The sequence below is a fragment of the Chelonoidis abingdonii genome, chromosome 4 (assembly GCF_003597395.2).
Source record: "Chelonoidis abingdonii isolate Lonesome George chromosome 4, CheloAbing_2.0, whole genome shotgun sequence".
NCBI classification, from domain to species: domain Eukaryota; kingdom Metazoa; phylum Chordata; order Testudines; family Testudinidae; genus Chelonoidis; species Chelonoidis abingdonii.
Window position 1 is genome coordinate 12,708,014 of NC_133772.1, and position 24,333 is coordinate 12,732,346.

At 45.4% G+C, this 24,333-nt stretch overlaps 1 protein-coding gene across 1 annotated transcript in view; it reads left to right on the plus strand.

Moving 5' to 3' along the window:
- PLXNA2 (plexin A2) overlaps nt 1-24,333 on the plus strand; it is a 321,397-nt gene that overhangs the window by 223,502 nt on the left and 73,562 nt on the right. The window contains exons 10-13 of the mRNA XM_032794137.2: nt 4,437-4,637; nt 7,374-7,470; nt 9,605-9,795; nt 21,504-21,655. Of these exons, the coding sequence (XP_032650028.1) occupies nt 4,437-4,637; nt 7,374-7,470; nt 9,605-9,795; nt 21,504-21,655 (641 nt within the window). The remainder of the gene's footprint in view (nt 1-4,436; nt 4,638-7,373; nt 7,471-9,604; nt 9,796-21,503; nt 21,656-24,333) is intronic.

The following is a 24,333-nucleotide window of genomic DNA, read 5'->3' on the forward strand; positions in this document are numbered from 1 at the left end:
CATAGACGGAAAGAGCTGGATCCTGGTGGTGGCGCTCTTGTGGTGTTTGGCTCTCGATGAGTTAGTTTAATTGATAGAAAGGGTTGTCCAATGGTCGGACCACTAGCCTGGCACTCAGCCACATTGGGTCAGTACCCTGCTGTGACACAGACTTCCTGTGTGACACAGGACAAGTCACTTAAGTTTTCCTGGGCATCAGTTTTCCATCGGTGCTTCACAGGGAGGTTGTGAGGACAAATACTTTGGGCTGGTCTACACTGCGGGGTGGGGGGTGTCAATCTAAGATACACAACTTCAGCTACACTATTCACATAGCTGAAGTCAAAGTATCTTAGTTCGACTTATATGGCCGTCCTCACAGTGGTGAGTCGACTGCCGCGGCTCCCCTGTCGATGCTGCTTACTCCTCCTGCCGAAGTGGAGTACGGGCATCGATTTGCGGATTGATTTATTGCATCTAGACAAGACGCAATAAATCGATCCCCGATAGATCAATTACTACCTGCCGATCCAGTGGGTAGTATAGACGTACCCTTTGAAGATTGAGAGGTGCTCAGGTATTGCAGTTGTAGGGTGCCTGTAAATACTGTAGATAGATAATCCTGCTTTGGCATTTAGGGACCTAGCTTCTAATCCTGGTTTTATGTTACCTTGGGAGAATCACTTCACCTGATGGAGTCTCTCTGCCCATCTATAGAATGAGGGTAATGATATTTACTACTAAATCTGGTTTGCACAGTTGATATCCTGCATATTTAAATTATTTAACAAAATCTCTAGGTGCCTAGAAGTGTGAAGTTTTGTCAGTTACTTTCATCTGTTCGTTGCAATCGCCTGTTGTCTCTCATCAGACACTTGCATTGGAAGCCCTTTGAGGCCTAGGCTGTCTTGTCATTGTGTGTATGTCCAGCACCTAGCACAATGGGGCCCTGATCCCTGACTAGGGGCCTCCAGGTTCTACCACAATACACGTGTTAAATAATGCTATTGAGACCAGGCCGGGACAGGAGATGGGAACCGAACTGAGGACTTCTTGACTCCCAGCCATGTGCTTGAACAGAGTCTATCACCTTTTCCTAACACTTTTCCCAAATTTCCAGTTTGTGGCATGATGGCATTTTGATTTTTTGTTTGCTCATTTAATGCAAATGCTGAGAAAATATTTGTCTGGTTTTCTATGGAGAATTTAATAAAATGTTTCCAGCTTCACAAATCAGGCACATTTCAAAGATTAAATAAGTTTCACTTCACCCGGCTCAAGCTGAGGACCCCCAACGCTTACTTGTTTTATGAAATGATTCAGGATTCAGGTTTGTCTTCACTTGAGTTCTCTCATTGTCCGGATCTCTGGTCAGTATTGGAAGCCTCTGCAGCTCAGGAAGGATCCATTACCTCCCCACAGTGGGCCATTAAACTCAATGACAGTGGAGACTGCCTTTCTGTTTGGCCCTGGCTGTGTGGTGCTGCATCGGGGGTCATTATAGGAGAGGAACCCATTTACCTTACTCTTTTTTATACAAGACAGTGGGGGCCAAGTGGTAAATCTCAGACCATATTAGGCTCTTCCTCAGAATCTGTCATAGCCTGTTAGTTCTCGAGGAGACAGGCTGCTGGTTCCTGTTTCAGAAAGAGCCCATCCCCTGCTCTGTCCGTTTCAGTTCCAGACTGGAGCAGGAAAGGCCTGCAGTGGAATTTCTGTGTGTTCCCTCACCCCTGTCCAACCTTGCGGGCTGCAGCTGAGCTTCCCCTTCCCACTTTGCAAGTCCCCTCTGGTTTCTTGATTTCCTTCTAATTACTGTCAAGTATCAAGGGGTAGCTGTGTTAGTCTGTATCCACAAAAACAACCAGGAGCCCGGTGCCACCTGCCTACTGTATTTTTCACTACATGCATCTGATGGAAGTGGATTATAGCCCACAAAAGCCTATGCCCAAATAAATCTGTTAGTCTTTAAGGTGCCACCGGACTCCTTGTTGTTTTTCTAATTGCTGTAACTTTGACTGGGCAGGAGTATGGTGCTTTAGGGCTTTTTCTGTAACACGCTGACCATTTGCATTTGACTAGGAGAGTTTTATTCTTGGCACAGCTCCAGATTCCATCCCGAAGGTGAATGCAATCTTGAATCCAGATCGAGAAATGTTTGTGCTGTCCATTGGCTTGAATCACTTAGCCACCACAGAGAAACACCTTCCTTCCTGCCTGTCAGGATCTTAGGTTCGCTTTATGAAACAGAAGGATTTTGTAGGATGACAGGCTGGGTTTGCTGTTTCCAGGCTTAATCTGAGGAAGCTCTAGGAAGTCTAGAGGGGCCATTTCCAGAAGAGGGGCTTAAGTTCCTGAAGCCTAAAGTATATTGCAAGGAAGAAGGGGAGTTAGCATCATGGCTTCCAGCGACATCAAAGTTCATCCTTTTAGAGAGCCTGGCATCTCCTTAGCTAGCTTTGCTTTATATCTGGCACGGTGAGGTATCTCCAGTGAACGAGTGCAACAGATCTGTGGATGTAGCTGCAAATACATGTGGGCAGTTTTACTGCCTACACAGTACGCTGAGAGCTTTGGAGCATCCATGCTAAGCATGCAACCTTTCCACTCATCCCCCTCACGTGCTGGTGTAAACTAGGATTGCTATGCATAAAGCAGCCTGATTTTGTTTCACCCAGGGTGAGGGCCCCATCCTACACGCATTAACTCTCAGCATGCAGAATGCCCACTGAGCTCAGCAGGAATGTCATGTGAGGAAGCATTGCAGAATTGGAACCTTTTGAATCAGGTATCTGTTTTACAACTAGCATTTGCTGATGGGCTTTCAGGACTGTTACCCAATCTGTACCAGTTTGTAGAGCTGGGACACAGTTTTGCAGGCTCAAGATGAGTTCATAGAAGCATCTAGTCTGGGATTTTCTAAAGAGCCTAATGGCGTTGTGTCCATCTCCCATTTAAATTCATTGGGATTTGGGTGCTAATTCCCTTAAGTCTACTTGAAAATCCCACCCCTGAACGTCAGGGTGCTTATTTTAACCAAATCTCTGAGCGTTTGGACACCTCTGTCTTCCCATCAGCATGGATGGGAATGGAAGGTGCAGCTTCACGTACAGGAATAGCACCTCAGCCCTTCAGCTTCCTTCCAGGCCCAGCTGCAGGTGGCAGAAGTCCCACTCATGCATCACTGAGCTAAGAGAGGATCTGTACTGGTGACACCTTCGGCTTTCTGTAGAGAGCTAGTTGGAAATTTCTCAATACATGCGGTTTTCATTGGAAAATGTCAATTAATCGAAACCAAAACTTTTTGCAGGTAAGGATTGGTGTCGATGAAACTCTGGTTGGAAAGGTTTCTTGGGCCTGGAATGGGCTTTTTAGTCAAAACAAGAGAATTAAGAGCCCACCCCCCAATAACCTGTAGTCCAGTGGTTAGGGCTTGGACCTGGCTCTTCCACATCCTATTTCAGTGCCTTAACCACCAGGCTATCGGCTATATTGAGAGGGTCAATCTCTCCCTCTCTCTGTTTTTGTGAAAACTTTTGAAAGGTCTCAGTTTTGTCTGGATGCAGAATGCGAAAATATTTGAAATCTCAAAAATGTTCATGGGTCAGGAAAACCATTTCCCTCTCATCTCTGTTGCTGCATACAGGTCCAGCTGGGCAGTTGGAGACTAGCCAGAGGTGTTGGATGATGGGGTAGGGTAAGAGAGAAGAGGGGAATAGGTTTGTGGAGTTGGGGCTACAGATTGGGAAATTAATAGGATATTGAAATAATTTTGCTAAAATAAAACACAGAAAGAAGTGGCACCAGGTCGCAAACGGGAAGCATATCCCATGCCGATCAGTCTGTTTTTGAAGCAACAGACACTGATGTGCACCCCAGGAATGAAACTTGATTAAAAATGAAACCTAGAATAAGTGTTCAGTGTGTAGTTAGGAGGATCCAATCCACCTCCCAGTAAAATTGGGTTTTGCTGGAGTTGGGAAGCAGAAGTAATTGATAATACATTGCCTCTAGCTTGTGGGGGAAGAGAGGAGTGGGGGGTACACTTGAGGTTTGTGTCTCCGGAGATAAAATGCATAGCCCACAGCAAGCCAGGGAGAACAATGATAATTCAGTATATTTCCTGAATAATAACATCCCCCCTTGTGTGGCTGCACTGAAAATATCCTGAGCAGAAAATATTGCTGAAGGTTATTTTTCCCTGCACTTAATCTTCTGTCTTGCGGGCAGATTGAGGAGTGCAAAGAGAATTGTCTGTGATCAGATATACTAGGCTCCATGCTGGACTCCAAGTGCAGGATGTTTGGCTGCCCTGCCTGGTAAACAGCCATCCAATTTAGATCCAGGTTAATGTCCCAAATGCCCAGGGTTCAGGAGTGTTCAGACTTGATGTTATATAAAGGTAAGTGGCCCCCTAGTAAGTGGAGCACCTTTGTCTCCATGTTTGCTCCTCCCAGGACTGCCCACAGCTGTTTCCCACCGAAGAGATTCTGATCCCAGTAGGGGAGGTGAAGCCCATCACACTGAAAGCCAGAAACCTGCCCCAGCCGCAGTCTGGCCAGCGTGGGTATGAATGTGTCCTCAACATTCAAGGAGTTATTCATCGTGTGCCAGCTCTGCGCTTCAACAGCTCCAGTGTCCAGTGCCAGAACAGTTCGGTAAGGAGCCTGTGCTCTGGGGATTGACATGGGAGAAGGGAAGGGGTTGTTGGAGTGATGGGAGAGGGGTAGGATGAAGGGGGCCCAACAGCCAATGGCCATGCTGCAAGTGAGTCCTGGAATGCAGAAGCTTTAGAATTGAATGGATGAGGTTATCAGGGAGCTGCAGAGCCTGCTCCTGTGGTGAATTTGCACCATTGACTAATGGTTCCACATGCTGTGAGCTAAGTAAGTATCATTATCTTTACTTCCAGATGGAGGAACTAAGTGAGGTTACATAACTTGCCCAAGGCCACAGAGCAAGTCAGTGTTAGACCTGGGCCTAGAATCAGGAGTTGTTCCTGGCACCCATCACTGTGTTCTAACCACTAGTCAATGCTTCCACTTTCCGATATTAGAGATGCCTCTTTATTTTATTTAAACCAGCCATCCCACCTCTAACACAGCAGTCGCCCTAATGTTGACATCAATGAGGAGACACTGTGAATAAGGCAAATTTAACTAGAAGAGGAAAAAAATGAAAGAGAAATGGAAGGAGGGAGGCAGAAGGAATAAAAAAAATAAGGGTTAAACTAATCCTGAATTTCAGATGGGAATCTGGTGTAGGCATGTGAGGTGTTTAATTATAATACTGGCTGGGTGAAGGTCCTTTGTCTGCCAGCTCCTGTCAGTGACGGCGGGACGGGTTCAGGTGGGGGGGGAGAATACAACAAAGGTGTTAAGGCAAGCTAATTCACACAGGAGAGAGAGAAAGAATTATTGGCCTCTCATCAGAGAGCTGTCAAATTCCAGGTCACTGCAGCTTAATGGAATGTATAATACTAGGAAAGAGGGGAATAGGACTCAGCTGGGGGAGCAGACATGGCATCGCAGAGTGATACAAATTCTCTGAATGAAACCACTAACAACATGCATACAGTGGGCGACTGCAGCTTGATCTGCATTGTGGCAGCATAGCATAGCCCATGAAAGTAAAGCCCAAGAGGTTCTACATCAACTTCTGAAGCTGTAGGAACGCCATTGGAACATTAACGGAGAGTATCATCGTAGTTCTTAGAGGGAGGGCTCTTGCTTTTTGCAGTCATTCTTGCATGTGGTAGGGAACAAAACACAGGTTCTGCTGCATTCATGGCACAATGCAGATCTCAGCTGTTCACAGAGGCCATTCTCCAAACTGCAGAGGAAGTGCCACTGTGTGTGTGTTTGCAGAAGACACTAGTCTACAACTGGAAAAAGGGCTGAGTAAAGGAGTTTGGGTCTCTGATCTCTAGTCATGTATCAGTGAGGGTTTCAGAAAGCTACATGGACAGATAGCTAGAGCTAGATGGTGGAACCAGGAACTTCAGGATCTACTTTAACAATCCATGCAGTTACTCCTAGCTTATTAATCAGGTTCTGAATTGTCTTAAATTTCCCTGGATATTTATGCCTCACTCACTCTCTGTAGGCCCCATAGCAGAGTAGATAATAAATATAATAATACTAAATAGCCCTTTTCCTATCCAAAGTGATTGATGAACATTACCTAACAAATATTCAGAGCAGCCCTGCTTTAGGGAAATCCTCTTATCCTTTTATACAAATGGGAAACTGGAGGCAGACAGTTTAAGGACTAGTCTGCACACAGAGTTGTACCGATTCAACTAAAGGTGTGGTTTTACACTGGTTTAGTTAAACCAGCGCAACTCTACATGGGTGAGGCCACTTTGATATCTGTTTAATCCAGGCTTGTATTGTTGAGTTCACGCTGGTAAATGTATATGGGCACGCTCAACCAGTATAAGTAGATCTACATTAAACCAGTGCAACTTCTGTGTGTAGACAAGCCCTAAGTGACTTGCCCAAGACCAGACAGGGAGCTAGTGTCAGAGTTGGGATTAGAGCGCTGGACCTCATGAGTCTTACTCCTGTACTTTTCCATTCAGGTCACATCCTGCTCAACAGCGTGAAGGCTGATGTGGAACAGATGTGGATAAATAATCTGTGAGGAAGGGAACACTGAACAGTCAAGCATTTTGTTGGGGTTTCTTTAATATGCTTGTTTTTTACAGTCCCACTGATATTCTCCTTGTAGGAAAACGGGAGTCATTGGTTGATCTGCAAAGACTGCCAGCATAGGGCCCAATATGTGCTAATTATGATTAAGGCACTTTTGAAGTGTCTACTAGGAGAATGGTCTGAGACCTCCAAACTCACCTGTATGGCCCCTGGGCATCCGTCAGAGGGTCAGGAATTCCAGGCAGTGCTACCCTGGTCTGGATTTGAACTGGTGATTTAGAAACTTCCTCATCTCCACTCTGAACAGGGTGCACTGACTGCAATATATCCTTAGTAAGTTGTCAGATCTTTGCAGCACATTTGTACATCCCTGATTACATTGAGGGAGTGTGATGCCACTGTGTAGGGCCTCAGTCTAGTCTCATTAAATAGTGGGGTTGTTTTTATGAGACCAGCCAGTGTATCTGGGATAATTAATCTATTACCTCTTGCAGAGTCCATCAGCTGATTTTAATTATCTTTCTCTGGCAAGGAGAAATGAGTCTCACTATGTGGACCCAAAGCAGGATCCTAGAAATGAGAGTTAGAATTGTTGGTCACTTAAACATCATCATGTGTTTTTTAAGCAAAAATGTGTTAGTTATAGCAATATATATGTGTCATTTCCTTCCTGATGTCTCTTTCTGACACATCCTTCCGAGCACGTCCCCTAAACATGTTTCTTATATTGTTCCTTAGTATCTCTATGACGGGATGGACATAAGCAACTTAGCAGTGGATTTTGCTGTGGTTTGGAATGGAAACTTCATTATTGACAACCCAGAGGATTTGAAAGGTAAAGGGTGCTCTGTTTACTGCTGCAGTGTCTTATCCTTGAGTTATGTGGTGGAGGGGACCTGGTAAGGTCTTGGGGGAGTGTGTGGTCAAGCTCATTTCTAGAAAAAGAAATTTCTATTCACAGGAAGACTGGGTTAGAACCCCGCTAGTCACAGCCAAGTTACACCACCATTGTACCAGCATCATTATGATCCCAGTGTGGACTCTGCCCAGATTTCTAGCCCACAGTTAGCTGTAGCCCAGATTCTCAGCATTACAGAATTGGCCCTTAGTGAAAGCAGCCTGTACACTGCGAAAAGGAAGTCTTTACTAAACACATTGATCTGCAGCCAGCTCAGAGACATCTCTGTCACATGTGGCTGCCTCAGACCCCTCTGTCACAGGTCAGTACAGTGTGACCTGTGCTTCTCATATCACGTTACCTTGAGCCATCCACAAGGGTAAGGCGAGGTTTTCATGTTGGGCACTGAAATCGGGGAATCCCAATAGGACACACTTGTACAACAATGCTGCATAGTTTCACAAGGGGAATGGAGCATTAACTTAACAGGCATGGGAATGCAGGGAGAGAGAATAATTTGCAGTAAGCCTAAATAACAAGTGACTAGAAATCTGCAACAGCAAAAACTTCACCTTCGGACAGACCACAAAACCCTCTGTCTCTCCACACTACATGGGCCGCAGCAGTCCAAGTTTCTCTTCATACACTGACTTACTAAGGCACGTCAACCCTAACTTAGCAGGATCACCTCTGAAAATAAGAGGGTAGCTCAATCTCTATGGGTCTCCCTACAGCTCTGTATTTTATATAGCATCCTTCACCCTGTAGAATCACTAAGTGTTTTACAAATTGTACATGGGAATACCACTTGCCCACCACTCAAACACAATTGCCTGTGATAATTTTAAGGAAGTAGATTTAACCAGGATATTAGATCTAAAACCTCTGATCATGTGAAAATTCACTGTGCGCTTTGTATGTGCCTCTTATTATATCTTCAGTAATAAAAATAGTCCATATTGATACTGCATTTCATCATGTGGACTTTGCTACTGGATACCACAACGCTCATTTTATAAAAGACCTGTTAAAAGATCTGACCTGGAGAAAATCTACATTTGCCCTGCTCTGAAGCAAGCCAGTGCAGCCAAGCCCTGATAAAGAAAGAAACCTGTTATACTTCCAGCTATAGGAGGCCTGCTGCTGGAAAATAGAGCTGGTACCAGAATAAATGGCTGTGTGACAAAATCTAGTGTATTGCAGAGCAAAATAGACTGAAAGCAGCAGATGAGCCCCCTGAAAAGAATACCTGTTAATAGTCCCATTTTGCTGAAGCAGGGACATCAATTTAACAGGTTCCCATTTATCCACGTAGGAGTTATATTTTGCTTTTGAATGCTTCGAAATTTTCTGAGGAACCTGATACATTGGAGCCCTGTTGGAAACTCTGCCAAGCTCCCTGGAAATGGAGACATTGTTTCAATGAGCTCTTTCTTGGTTTAGGTCAACGGAGTAAACTAAACAAAGAGGTTTTCAACACTGCCCTCCAAAGCAAGCATGGGAGCAATAATGTCTGAGAACATCTGGAAAAAGGATAAGTGGGAATGAGAAGGCTTCAAAGGTCCATTGCCAACAAAACCGTGCATGGCTCTGATGAGCCTGGTTAACGTTCTCTGTGGTTCTCCAGCTACGCTGCCCAGCGTTGCAACAGTGCTGCTTATGTCTCAGCTGGCACTAGTCACCTGGGCATCTGCAGTGGTCAGGGCAGTCAGAAACGGCTGAATTAGAGAGCAAGAGGCAGGGAGCGATCAGCTTGTTGAAAAACAAATGTGAGAGCTGATACCCCACAAGCTGTGCAGAATATTTACAGCCATTTAGGTACAAGGCAGATATATGGGTAACCTTTCAGTTCATTACCCCCACAGGCCCTATTCCCCTTCTTCCCCCCCGCCACACATCTTTGTCAAGCATCTCGACCACTGCCCGATGAGGTGGTCTCTTCTCTTCATCAGTTAGGGGAATTGTGGGCTGTCTTCATCTCTATTGATACTGTAAGCAGATCTCGCTCTTTTGGTCCTGAAGATCTAGTCTCCAGTTCAGTGCTCAGTCCACGCCTTTCCCTTCTCCACAGTTCACCTGTACAAATGCGCCGCCCAGCGGGAGAGCTGTGGCCTGTGCCTGAAAGCAGATCAGAAGTTCGAATGTGGCTGGTGCAGCGGAGAGGCCAAGTGCACGCTCCGGCAGCACTGCAGTTCCCCCATTCACCCTTGGCTCGACTGGTCCAGCAGAAACGTCAAGTGCTCCAATCCCCGCATCACTGAGGTAAGAGAATCCAACCACAGCGAGACCGCCTGTCTGTCATCCCTGGCCCATTCTGTTTAACCTCATCGTGCTTGAAATGCCAGATTGATTTGTGTCTGCTCCTGGCTGCCTCATTTCTAGCCCAGATACAAGATATCTTCCATTCTGCACTGAAGAAGAATGAATAAAACACTTCAGTGCTTCCCGCAGAGTTAATGTGTTGCCTCCTTAGCATGTGACCAGGAGTTACACCCTCGCTGCCGACCACTCCCTCTCTGTCATTTGTCTGGATGTGCCCTCAGCACTGGGGTGCCCGCTATGCCCTGCTCCTTGGATACTAATTAAACCAGGGAGATAATTAGTCTATAATTGACTTTTCTGGATTACAGATGTGTGAGGGAGTTAAGACTCTACATGAGGTGTCTCCTGGAGGAATTATTCACTGTAAAGTAGCTGTTGAGATGATGTTTGTACTGGGGGCCAGATCAAAGCGTTGGATCCAGGAAGCCTTTGATTTCTTGCTTAGCTGGTTTCTAATACAAATGTAGGGTCTTATTTTCCATTGCCCTGCACTATGTGTTGCCATTTGCACCTGTGCAAAATGAATGTAAAGTGGGCAGAAAATGTTACCAAATCAGAATGGCTGCACAAGGGACAATCAGGCCTTCTCAGCACACAGACTTGCACCAATTTAATGAAGGCCTTATCTACACACAAGCTGCACCAGTTTAACCTGAATCAGTTTTAAATAGATTTAGTTAAACCTTGCAAATTCATTTTTACGGTTTGAGTGGCTTATTTTCCATTTAGCAGAGAGCAGTTGTTAGTGGCCTTGTGCTAAACCAATATAAGTCTGGTTTACACCAAAATAAGTTTGTTCACGCAGGGGGGTTACACTACTTGAAATAAATCATTGTCCTAGAATCACAGAGTTTAAGGCTAGAGGGGACCATTAGAACATCTAAGTGTACAAGTTCTATGTGCCAATCAGACCCCAGGCCCTCAGTGTTTAAATTTTGATACAGATAGTCATAGAACAATGCTATGTATTTGTGTATTTCAGTGGTTAGAATGGAAATCATATTGCCTCTCTATAAATCCATGGTATGCCCACATCTTGAATACTGCATGCAGATGTGGTCACCCCATCTCAAAAAATATATATATTGGAACTGGAAAGCGTTCCAAAAAGGGCAGCAAAAATGATTGGGGTACGGAACGGCTTCCATATAAGGAGAGATTAAAAACACTGGGACTGTTCAGCTTGGAAAAGAAACAACCAAGGGGCAATATGATAGAGGTCTATAAAATAAGGAAGTGTTATTTACTCCTCATTACACAAAAACTAGAGGTCAACAAATGAAATTACTAGGCAGCAGGTTTAAAACAAACATAAGGAAGTATTCCTTCACACAACACACAGTCAACCTGTGGAACTCTTTGCCAGAGGATGTTGTGAAGGCCAAGACTGTAATAGGGTTCAAAAAAGAACTGGATAGGTCCATCAATGGCTATTAGCGAGGATGGGCAGGGATGGTGTCCCTAGCCTCTGTTTGCTAAAAGCTGGGAGTGGGCAACAGGGGGTGGATCACTTGATGATTACCTGTTCTGTTCATTCCCTCTGGGGCACCTGGCACTGGCCACTGTCGGAAGACAGGATACTGGACTAGATGGACCTTTGGCCTGACCCAGTATGGCCATTCTTATGTTCTCATTAAATGGATGGCTAAGCATATCTGTTTAGTCTGCAGAGCTGGGTTCAACTTAGTAACAAATTAAAATGTGAGATACTCTTTCACACACTCATAGAAGTTAGAAGGGGAAAGACCTTACTGCACTGGCCATTACTGCCATCAGTTCAAACCCTTGGTGTAGACAAGGCAAGCTGCTACAAGCAGCCAGGGCCACCCAGAGGATTCAGGGGGCCTGGGGTCTTCAGTGGCGGGGAGCCCCCGTTGCCGAATTGCCACCAAAGACCTGGCACTTTGGCAGCAGGTCCCGGGGCGGAAGGACCCCCTGTTCCAGGGGCCCTGAAAAACTCTCATGGGGGCCCCCGTGGGGCCTGGGGCAAATTGCTCTACTTCCTTCCCCTCCCCCCCTCCCCCCCGCCGGGCAGCCCTACAAGCAGCCATTTGTAATGGTGCAGCTTAGCCTGGTTTTAACTAGGAATAACCTGCCCCAGGACAAGTACCAGTTGCCTGTCTACACTGAGGGTTTGCATGGGTGCAGGTACATCAGTGGCTGGCTGAAATCAGGGTGTGTCCTCTTGAGTCTATTCTTCAGTTCTTTCTCTGATCCCAGGGTTTTAGGGGTATATCTACACAGCAAAAGCTTTTCACAAGCTAGCCTACCCGAACTAGCTTGAATCCAGCCAGTGTGAGTAACTATAGCAGTGCAGACACCACAGCACGGCCTTCAGCATGATAGTACAAGCCCAGCAGAGACCCTGGTTATGGACTCCACTCATAGCCTGCCTTAAAGCTTGCACTGTCTTCACTGCTATTGTTAGCTTGAATCCAGCTCCTGCAGCTGTCTCGTGTAGACTTGGGATGTCTCACATAAGCTGGTGCTTTCACTACTGCCCTTTGTAGGACACACTACAAACTAACACCTGTGATGGTTTGGAAGCTGTTCCTCAGATTCACTTTCCTCATTTCATCTCTTTCCCTTTAAATCATTCCTCTCCCTCCTTGTGCTTTCAGTGGTGGTGGTGGTGTTCATGCTTCAATTTGTTACTTTTTGACAAGAAAGGCCACTTATTATTATAAGGTGTCAGGTTCTGATTAATTTCACTCCATCATCAAATTGTGAGAAAGAAACAGACACAAGGGCTTTTCTAAAAACACAATAATATTTACCATTTACATGATGCTGTTTCTCTACTGAACACTTCGCAGACTTTAGCTAATGGTCACAACCCCTGGTGAGCTGGGTAAATATCATTATCCTCCTTTGTCTGAGAGGGAGGGGAGAAAACAAACATTAAGCTCCAGGGTAGATTTATGGGGTTGCACCAGGGCTGAATGTGGCCCAAAGAGTTTGACTGGTCCTAGGCCACAGAGGGAGTTGGTAAGGAGATCCTACCTGCAAGTCCTGTGCTCAGGTCTCTGTGGGTAAGTCTACACTGCAGCTGGAAGGGAGTCTCCCAGCCTAGGTAGACTGACTTGTGGTAGCAGGGTTTGAGCTAGTGCACTAAAAATAGCTGCATGTATATTGCGTCTCTGGCAGAGATTCTGATTAGCCACCCCAGTTCAGTAACCCCACCTCCCCAACTCTCCCCACCCTGTCTGTCTTATGAAAACATGGGTGGTTTTCATACTTGGGCCCTATCATGTCATGCTTTGTTGTTGGAGCCTGGTATGTGGCCCTCTCCAGATGCCTTCCAGCCAATGAAATCACAACTTTTAGCTGAAAAAATCTTGCATCCCCATCTCTTGTGCAGTTTCACCACTGCTGGTTTTTAGAGACTAAAATGTACTAGGTCTGCAGGGCTATAGAAAAGCAAGGATAATGGCGGTGCTGATTGTACAAAGAGATCATCAGGTTAAGAAATCAAGCAGCCGAGTTTGGTGGAATGAGTTCAGGGATTGCTGCCTCTCCTAAATCAAACGTCAGTTTGGGATTATTTTACAGGCTGTAGCTTGGTTTTGACAGACCCACCCCAGGAGAGTGTGTTCTAGGCCTTCCACAACAGGGGACAGTCCAAGAGTCTCTTGATTTGTATAAAAGCCAGGTTAGGAGCTCATCAGTCACTCTTTTTTTCCCCAGCACCCTTGCTGTAATAAGATTTGCCTTGGAACCATTGATGGCTGTCCCTGACAGCAGCCACCAGTGTGCATCTGAGCTTATAGTCAGCTCAACCTAGAGAAAAGGAAACCCTTGGCAAATTGAAATGTGACAGGACTCCTGACCCATTGTGACAGGTTTTTGTTGGTTTCCTATTTAATGTTTTCTCCAGCTCTGTGTAAGCTCACTAACTCCCTGCAGGTTAAGATCATGAGAAACATTAACCTCAACAGAAAAGGAGGATTCAGGCAATGTTACCTTTTCCAGCAGGGTGAAAGAGAGAAGAGGCTATATTCTTCTCTTTGCAAATCTGAAGTAACGCATTTGACTTCAGTGGAGCTGCTCAGGGTTTATACTGGTGTAACAGAGCAGAATATGGCCTTGTCAAGTGAAATATATGAGATTCTAGTATGGGCAAGTGAAAGTCTCTCATCTAGCAATGTTCTTCTTAGCTAACATTTGAACGTCTGAACATGAATTTCTCTCCAGCTCACCCTTCTGCTGGAGCTCAGCCACCTCAATAGGTGCATATATGGACATGCACATGTGTGTACACTCAGTGTCTGCATTTACGTTTCTTCCAGTTATCACCATAGAGTTAGATCCTTGTGTCCACAGGCAGGAATCCAAAATGGTGCCCCAGATATTGTGAGGGAATAACTTGTGCTATAACTTTACCCAGTCTACAAGGATGGGCTGATTTCACTGGCGACTGAATAATGTATTATTTTTCCACCATGCCTTTTCAGCGTCACTGATCTCAAAGCACCGTACAGAATATGGAACGTGCACCAATGAAATGCAGCCGCCTCTGGGGCAACCATCTGGTGTACAAACACATTGGTGGAGGAAGTGGGGAAATTGGCAAAGGACAAAGCCCTGGCTTTATTAGAGGTGCCTTGATAGAATGAACTTCAGTTTGTAAGGGCTTACTCCAAAGATTCACCTCACATAGCAGCATGGTACTCTGTTTACCTACCCCTGATGGGCGAAGGCCTGTACTAATCGTCTAGGACTGGCTGAACCAGAGCTGGATCACCCGAGGAAGGGGCTCCATGCTTGATCTTAAGTGAGATGTCCTTGTGGGGCTACTCAGACATCCCCAAGCTCATTTGACTTGTTTTCTAATAACCAGGAGGCACTGCCAGCCTGGAAATTTTTCTAACCTGCAGCAGCCTCGGCTCAGGGGGCATGGCTGCAGAATTTCCACAGGCCAGTGTCTGTTAATTTAAACTAAAAAAAGGCATGCAGGGAATTAACAAAAACCTTTCAAGGCACCAACAACAATTATTCCCTGTGCGAAATTCATTCTGGACACAAACACTCTGGAGCCCTGTGGCTCTTAACTCCCACTGAACCATGGTTTAAGGCCCTTGTGTTTACTTAGGTCCAGATTCAGCAAAACCCTTAAGCATATGCTTAAATTTAGACTTAAGGTGAAATTAAGTGGTGCAGAGGCTGTGTGCACTGCTTCTTTGCCCAGGGGTGAATGTCACCTTGGTTATGTAGCCATTGAATTGAGAGCACCACCTGCTCGCTTCCGTCTGATGCCATCTGATGCTAACCCCTATTCTGCCAGCCTGATGGGTTCAGAGATCTTTTATCTCAGAAGCGTTTTGTTTCCTTTTTTATTTTTTGGTAATCTTTTAACAATAAATACATTTCTCCCCTCTCCCCCTTCAATAGAATGCAACTCCCTCTCTTTCCGACAAGCATTTGTACTGTTTGCACAAGGCTGGGTTACAAGGCACCAGGAGCAAAATAGGCTCTGCTGGCAGTTTCCCTCCATACTAAATGATTCAGACAGTTGTAATATTTAAGGAGTCTTATTTTCTTTTCCTTGAGTTAAGCAGGAGAAATAAAACCACAAAACAACTTGCAGCTAAGCTGCCCATGTTCTGAGCTGGAGATTCCATCCCTACAGTGTTCATGCTAGCTGTGGGCTGGGCACTACCGTAGAATATTTTATCACTGTCCAACTTGGAAAGTAATATTGGCAGTCTCCGTCCAAAGAAAAGAGAGCATAGCTTAGCTGTGATTATTGCAGATTGGTTGGCCTGTGTGTCTCCTTCAAAGCCAGAGGCATGAGGGGTCTCTCCGGGGAATGTTAGGGGATAGACCTAAGTGGACTCTGAGCTTGACACGAGCAGAAGATATGGTTCTGCCTGTGCTGACAAATCAATGTGTTCCATTTTCAGGGGTCTGAGTTTTAGGGAAGCCTACAGGCAGACCCTTAGTGCCAAGTTCAGCAAGGTTGCACCAGTGGAACAGAGTGCCGAGTTTGGCCCCCTATACTGGACTGTGTAACTGAGCTCTTGGATCATTCCCACTGAAAGACTCTTCACCATTTATCTGATTTGCCATTAGCTTCCCTCGCTCGTTTCATATCCTAGCGCAGTGCTCTTGCATCCAGGTTCCCAGCATCACAGAGGAATGTGTAAATGCCAAGGGGAAACCATATTGTCACTGAAACGAAAGGCAATAAATTATAGTTAACATACAGTCCTTCCATTTATAGGACCTGAGTCCATGCTCTCACCTCCATCGGCAGTGTCCCTTCTTTAACAGCATAAAACTTCCCTAATGTCTGCAGCCTCCGTGATAAATAAATAAAAAATCAGTTTTCCTGAGAACAAGCAGCTCTCTGATCTCCTATTCATTTATTTGCAGGCCTCATTAATATAACATCACTGCAACAAACAGCTAAAGGGGGGTAGTGTCAGGCTGGATAATGGAGTTGCTCTGCTGAGATAACAATTAGATTCTGAATGTGCTATCAGCTAAGACGGAGACAAAGAGGGATCATGCCAGGATGAGGAGCTAGGGATGCTTATGTGCTGGGTCCCTGATGGGCTCATCAGCTGGGATCCAGCTAGCTTAGAACATTAAAAACAAAAACAAAAACAAAAAAACGGTAAATGACACTTTGGTAATTTTTTTCGCCACTCTTTGCGTGGCTGGGACTCTTATCTTTTTTGTTGTGTCTTTGATGCTGAGTGTGATGGGGTATGATAGTCACTTATACTGCAGGACTGTCTGACTCACCTCTGTCTGTAGCAAAGACATCCTTAGGATCAGCTGTAAGACACATCTCCATCCCACACACAGACCCTTCTCTTTGTAGTTCTGTGTTGTTTTACATTGAAAATGGTGAACCACCCCAGTGGGGATGACAGGAAACATTAATGATGCTAAAGAAACTGGATCCTACCTTAGGGGAGGGAACACTTTCTAATGATAGGTAAGGACGGGAGGGCTGGGAATCAGGATTCCTGGATTCTGTTCCCTGCTCTGAGAGGGGAATGGGGTCTGATGGTTAGCATAAGGGTGACTGGGAGTCATAACTTCTGGGTTCTTGTCCTGGCTCTGCCACTGATTTGTGGGGTGACCCTAGATAAGTCACTTCTGTTCTCTGTGTCAGTTTCCCTGTCTACAAAATAGGTGCAGTAATACCTATTTGTGACCCAGAGCACCCCTGTATTCATACCCTACACATTATTGTAATCTTTGTGCACAATATACCTTGTGAGGTATCATTTAAAAACTAATAACAAGTTGAGCATCAATATTCTTGTGTAATGTATGTACGAAATTTGTGTTAAGAGTTAAGAACATAAGCTGAAATGATGACTAATGTGTGTTTACCAGACAAGTCTGCGGACGGGGTGAACTGGGTTGTCATCAAAGTTAATTGGCAATCAGTGGTCAACTGGCCACTCTTTGGCAACAAAGTGGGGCAGGAACATGTAGATCTGCATTTTAGAAAACAACATGGAACTTCTTTCACCATAAAATTCCATGTCTTTGTCCTCACAGCTGGAAGGCACTTTATCAGGGGTAACCCTCAGGAAAATGCAATTCGGAGGGTGACTGGACTGTAGAAGCGAGGGGCAAAAGCACTCTGAGCTTTCTCTCTCCATTTCCCTTTCACCTAATATTACAAAGGAACCAGCCCTCAGACTTGAGGGAGTTCCTGACCTGAGAATTTGATCAGCCCTGTTGCTGCGATCTGTGGTAAGGATTTTACCTTGAACCAAGTCCAGTTTGTTAAGTTTTAGCTACCAGAAATGTTTTATCTTTATTTCTCTTGTAACCATTTCTGACTTTAATACCTTATGCTTGTTCTCACTTAAGCTCTCTCTCGCTCTCTCTATGTAGTTAAATCATCTTTTATTTTTTTTATTATAAACTAATCCAGTGTTGTGTTTTAAACTGAACTGCTTGATAACGCCATTTAAAATAGTAAACTTGAATATTGACCCCTTACAGGGGTAATAGACCCCTAATATCTGAACTGCCCAGGAGAAGGCTGGGCAGTGCAGAACGCAGTGACCGGCACTGAGGATTTGCCCTGATTCCAGCCGCCGTGTCACCACACCAGTGCAAACAGGGTAAGCGGTGATTTGCTTTGCTGCAGCTTACCCTGGTTCCAAGCTGGAGTAAGCAGCACTAGTGCGAATAGTGGCTTTGCCTGTGTACAGTAGGAGTTTGCACTGGTGCAGCTACCCTAGGCTTTATAATGTCATCTCTCCTGTCACTTTGGTTATATTCCTGCCCTTTTATGAAGATAGGATCTATACAAATGCAAAAAAATTACGCTTTCACCTAATAGTCTCAGTATGCTTTGCATGAAAGGAGCAGCATCATTGTCCCATTTTATAGATGGGGAAACTGAGACAGAGAGCAGGGAAGTGACTTGCTCAGGCCACACAATGAGGTAGTTGCAGAGCTGGGAACAGAACCCAGGAGTGCTAACTCCCAATCCCAGTTTTAATAACAGATGTTCTAGAGACAGTCAGGATTTGTCTTAGTAAGAGAGAATTAAAATACCATGGTGATGAGCACAGTATAACAATGTAGACACATGGGAAGAGGTATTAAATAGAATGAGATGGTCTTGTTACATGGGGACAGTTTCCTCCTGCATCTCAGAAGAGAAAATGAGATTATTCCTAATGAGAATCTCCTGTCTCCAATTCATGCATCCTCCAAGTGTTGGCTGTTGCTGAAATTCGAGAGAGACTGTGATGTCAGCAGCAGCCTCGGGTCAGACTTGCTGTATATAGTTGGGCTGTGCATCCGCATAAGTATAGGGTCTGAACATGGTATGTAAAAAAAATAACCCAAAGGCAACTGTGTCGTGCAGTGCACAGGAAGGTCCAGTTCTGCTCAGAGGAGGTCACCGAAGTTCTGCACAACTGGACCTCTAAGACTTTGCTCCTTTCTGTGGTTTTGATTGACTCTCCCCAGCTGTAATTAATTGAATGCATCTGTCCTAACCCTGGGGCTGCTCTTTGGCACAGTTATTTCAAAACTGTTCAGTTAGCAGCTCCTAAAATCTAGGTCGAATGGAATTCTGGTTTGGGCATTTTCCAGGTCAGGACATTATCAAAATAAAAAAAAATGTTGTTTTGTTTGGCAACACAGTCTAGTTTTGTCGGTTGCAGTTGGGTCAGAAAATGGCAAGCCACAGGGGTGTTTTTTGGATGTGTGATAAGTCAACACATCCTGTAGTGTAAATACTGCAATAAATAGGGTTTAAACTAATTTACAGTCATAAGGAAAGTAAACTGTCAAGAATTGTGTTCTGGTTATGTGTAACCAGCAGTGTAAACATTAGCAGCCCAGGCTCTCAATGTTCAATATAATATAATACAACTTGATTTTTGTATAGTGTCTTCTTTGGGAACACAGTTCTTTGCAGAGCTAAGTGGTACAAGACATGCTATGTGGTATGAGTTGCAGAAAGCAACGGTGCAACAGACACTGTATAGTGAATAAATTTAAGCCTTCAGTCATGAAACCCAGAGTGCAAAGAGAGAGAGAAATTGAGGCATAGGCAGTGCAGAGAAAGGTATTTTAAGATACAATGCAGCTGTATATCGTATGGTCTATATAGCAAGTTGCAGACCAGAACATTTTGCCAAATTAAATAATACAGTTTCAGAGTTAATAATAAATAGGAGCAGAGGTGAAGGGAGAGAAATTAAGCATAAGCGAGGGAGAAAAGAAGTAGTTTCAGCTGACATTTGAAAGGAGATGGGAAACAGAAAAATTAGGTAGAAAGATTCAGGGAGGCTATTCCAAGCAGCAGACGCTGCAGAGAAGAAGGCTCCTGCACTGTTGGTAGTGGATATGTGAGGAGGCCAGTGTCAGGTAAGTGGAGGGATTTAAAAAGGGATCATCCATAGAGGTCACGGAGTGGGGCACATGCCAATTAAATGCGTAGCCAAGGGATGTAATAAAACATGATATGCAGGGGTTCTAACGAGAGCTGCTTTGATGGGCTACTGAAACAGTGGAATATTCCATATTTGCCAACACGAATGATTATCAGCGTTCATGTATTACATTTCATCTCCTTCCATGTACTTACAATGCAGATCCCACCTACGAAGCTGTTCTGAGCTCCTGCAGGAAGTGGGCAGCTGGTCAGAAAAGTTGGGTAGGATGGTGGGAGGGTCAGAAAGCTGGAGCTGGTAACCAAAGGCTGGGAATTAAGTTAATCTTGCGATAATAAAAATCCTTTGCTCTTAAGTAACGATTTCACCATCCGTCTCAAAGTGCTTCACAAATGGAGAGTCTCTATCCTTATCCCCATTTTACAGACGAAGACCTGAGGCACAGAGACTTTCCCAAGGCCTCACAACAAGCCAGTGGAAAAGCCAGGAATAGAACCGAGGACTCTTGGGTCCCAATCCCATGGCCTCTCACTATCCTAGTGCAGGCCACTGGTTGGGGAGGGGGAGTGATCTTTAATGAAATCCTATTGCAATTGGAACAGAGGCAATCGTGATTGAGGTATGCTATAAATGGACGTCTTTAGAATGTACTCCTCAGCCTTTAGCATTTCAAAGAGTTGTTTGAAGTGCTTCTCGTTGCCTCACTCACTAATAAAATCTGGTATTAAAATTCAGAGACTGTCCAAGGCAGAACGTAATGAAGTTCTCCATAGCAGCAGCCCACTGCTTTAAGGATATGATCTTATATATAAGTCTATAAAAAAGGAACTGATCCTATCTTTCTAGCAGACATTTCTGCTGCTAATATTGTTCAGGCCTCTGCCAGCTGCAGCACTCTGGCCATCTTCGGTTCCGGCACAGTAGGCACAGACACTGGCTCCCATGACTACTGCAAGATGTCTGGGCATGATACGGGGCATGGAAGTGAGAGAGGTGTGCTGGACTTGGGATGAGGATGGGAGCCTCTGGCCAAGGAGCCAGGTGGAAATAGTGTAGGTTGCAGTGTTTGGTGCTTGTGTTCAGCTTGCGCTATAAAATTCATTGTATAGCAAAATAGGTGAAGGAAGCACTGGGCTTTGTGGGGAAACCACTCAAAGGCTCTCCTAGGTCCTGACATGGTAAAGCCAAGGTGTTTGTGTGAATGAACCACTGTGCTGTAAACAAGTTCTATCTGCAAATCCCAGTGGGTCTGAAAGGATCCCCAGGTCACTTCCCCATTATCTCCCTGTGTTGATGAATTAATTGGCATTACTCCCACAATGGGCTGAAGAGGCAAATGGCAGCCCCTAATGGTGCCTGTGTGCACAGTAAGTCACCGGCGGATCAGTGCTGTGGGATTACGCCAAGGGGCTGTGCAAGCATCCTGCACACAGCTGTGCTGACTTACCTTCACATAGTCCCACATCACCCCTATTGCTGCAGGAGCAGAGATGCTGTGAGGGAGTACAATGGATTAGCTCTTTCCTACCTCACTGCATCTCTTCAGCCTCTGCTGGTGGGAAATGGTGAGGAGAAGTTGGCAGGATAATCTCCCCTGCTGTCTGCAGCATTAATAGGCTGCCAGTCGGTTGGTTACAGCTGCTAGCCCTTCGAGGGATCCCTCCAGACCTGGTACAAAGGAAGTGCTAGGACATGAGCAGGCTCAAGGCACCTGCCAGGAGGCGATAGTAATGCAGATGCTGTATTTTGTTTCCTCTCCAGATCCTGACAGTGTCAGGGCCCCCAGAAGGAGGGACGCGGGTGACGATCCATGGTGTGAACCTGGGGCTGGATTTCTCCGAGATTGCCCACAACGTGCAGGTGGCAGGGGTGCAGTGCACTCCCCTGCAGGAGCAGTACGTCATCGCAGAGCAGTAAGTGCATTCAGCCCAGCTCTTAGAGTTCACCGCTAGTGGGTGCCTTTGGTTTCATGGTGTCTTGGTGTACAGCACCCAATCTATCAGCCCTTCTGAAGGCCTGTTCTTCATGATGAAAACAAAAGCACAATCAGCCTGTGAGTCAGAGATGTGCTCCAGTCGCTGCCTGCCTCTCTCCTCCCTGCTCTGCAGAACTACGGCAGTGCCTTGCGGACCAGATCCTCAGTGACTGTAAACTGATGTAGCTCCTCTGACTTAAATGGTGCTGGGCCAGTTTACACCAGCTAAGGATCACGCACTTGGATTTCATCCCAGGGATTAACCAGCCCTTTTAAAGATTTATTAAGCATTTTGTTTCCTTCTGCGCCATTGCTCCTGCTTTGCTAAGCAACTTTTCTGATGAGCACCTTGCTGTTTACCCTCAGCCTTTCCACCTCTCCCCCTCTCCGGTTGGAATGCATCCCGCGCTGCTGGCTGCAGGCAACCATTTGTTAGGTGTGTGAGGCGATGACAGCAGTTTAATCCGAATAGGCCTCCACTGGAGTCAATTCATTTATTTCAGTGAGAAAAATGTCAGCCGAAAATTAGAAAATAGGCGAGTAACAGAGGACAGGCAAATAAACCTCCCAAAGTGACACATGTCCCCATTTCAGCTTGGGTTTTTTTTGTGGAAGTTCTATTTTATTTTAGCCAAGGTGCCAATATGCCTACAAGAGTAGGGGGTGCATTCATGCAGAGTGCACAAGATGAAATATGTTAAGCAACTTCTTTTACTAAGTAATCTTTGCTGCACTGGCAAGGTGCTCTGGCAGCCAATACAGATACAGTGCCGCAGTTTCGGAGCAAGTCGGAGAGAGAGAGGAGAAACCCAAGGGACCGAGAATGGATCTGTCCCAGGGTCTGTAGCCGCTGAAGGTGGTTGTTCTTTGATGGCTTGAGTGAAAGGAGTTTGGTGGGTCTCAGTCTAGTTCCCAAAGCAGAGGACGTGTCTGTCACTAAAAGCAATTGGCTTTAATTCACCCCTGTCATAAACAGATAGCTAAGGGTTAATGTTTCTTTCACCTGTAAAGGGTTAACAAATTCTTTTATATAAAGCTTTTCTTTTTAAAACCTGTTGGATTTTCTTTTCTAAGTGAGGCTCTAGGGGATAGAAATCCCTGTGCCAGGATTACGGTCTCTCTCAGGGAAAGACTGGGAGGGGGAAAAGAAGGAGGGGGGAAGGTAAATTGCCCTCTCTGTTTTGTAATTCAAGGAGTTTAAGTACAGTAATCTTCCAGGATAACCCACGGAGGGGAAGCCTGGGGAGGAAGTAAAGAGAAGACAAGGGGAGGGGGGTTATTTCCCTTTGTGGTAAGACTCAGGGCATCTGAGTCTTGGGGTCCCCCAGGGAAGGTTTTGGGGAGACCAGAGTGAGCCAACACTGGAAATTTTTGGCTGGTGGCAGCGCTATCAGATCCAAGCTGGTAATTAAGCTTGGAGGTTTCATGCAGGCACCCACATTTTGGACTCTAAGGTTCAGAATTAGGAATTATGCTTATGATAACCCCTTGCTGGCAGTCCCAGGAGAGAGGCCATGAAGACTGAGCTCCCCTTTCATGCCTGGAGGTGACCCAGCCACTACCTGAGCTGTTTCTGTGCTGTCTCTAGCTACATTGTTCCTGGGGACTCGATTCCTATCACATGGACTAAATACAGATTTTGCAGAAAGGATAGCGAACTGCTCAGCAAGGTAAACTTATCTGTAAGGCCAGGGCAAAGGAGACTTGCTCTGGTGAGCTCTGGAGCTCTGGTGGATTACATTCAGCTTGAGTTCCCCTTTGGATAGTCTGGCTTAGCCCTGTTCATATTCCCCTGACTATTCGCTCATAAACACTGAGTGAAGTCTAAGTCCATCTCAGTTACCTGCCGCTCAGGTCAGCGATGCTGGTACTGTAAACTGAAATGAGGGTTTTGGTCACTCCAGGAGGTAGGGAGAAGAGATTTCAGGCTGGGAAGATCCCTTATTTTAAATAATATAGGTCAGTGGTTAGAGCAGGAGATTGCACGTCAGGATTTTTGAGTTCTATTCCAAGGTCTTCCCTTCATTTGCTATGTCAGTTTAGGCCAGTTACTTTAATCGCTCTATACCTCAGTTTCCACATCCCTAAAATAAGGATAACAACATTATCTACTGTTCTTACTGGGGGGGACCTTGAGCAGCTCAGATTACGTCTACACTTCGAACTCGGGGTGGGATGCCGCTCTTCATGTACACATACTCATACTTGTTCTCATTAAGCTAATGCGAGTATAAATATCAGTTTGGCTGCAGTAGCATGGGAAGCAGCCTTGGAGCATTGGCTGAACCATGCCAAGCGTCTATCCACGGTTTCAGGTGGTTTGTACTTGGCACAGCTCAGTCGTGCCACCACTACCAGAGCTACCCTGGTTACGCTGCTTTTTTGTACTCACACTAGCTCGATGAGCGCTCGCACAAGTGTGTGTACGTGAGCAGCACATTCACACCCCTAGCTCTGAGCGTAGGCATAGCCTTCGGGTTTGTAAAGTGCTTTCAGATCACTGGTTGAAAGATGCTACCGAAGTGTAAAGTATTATTATTGTTTTATTATATCAATGACTCACAGCAGTGCACCAATACCGTTGTAAGACACAGTGATTTCTGTCCATTATGCTCT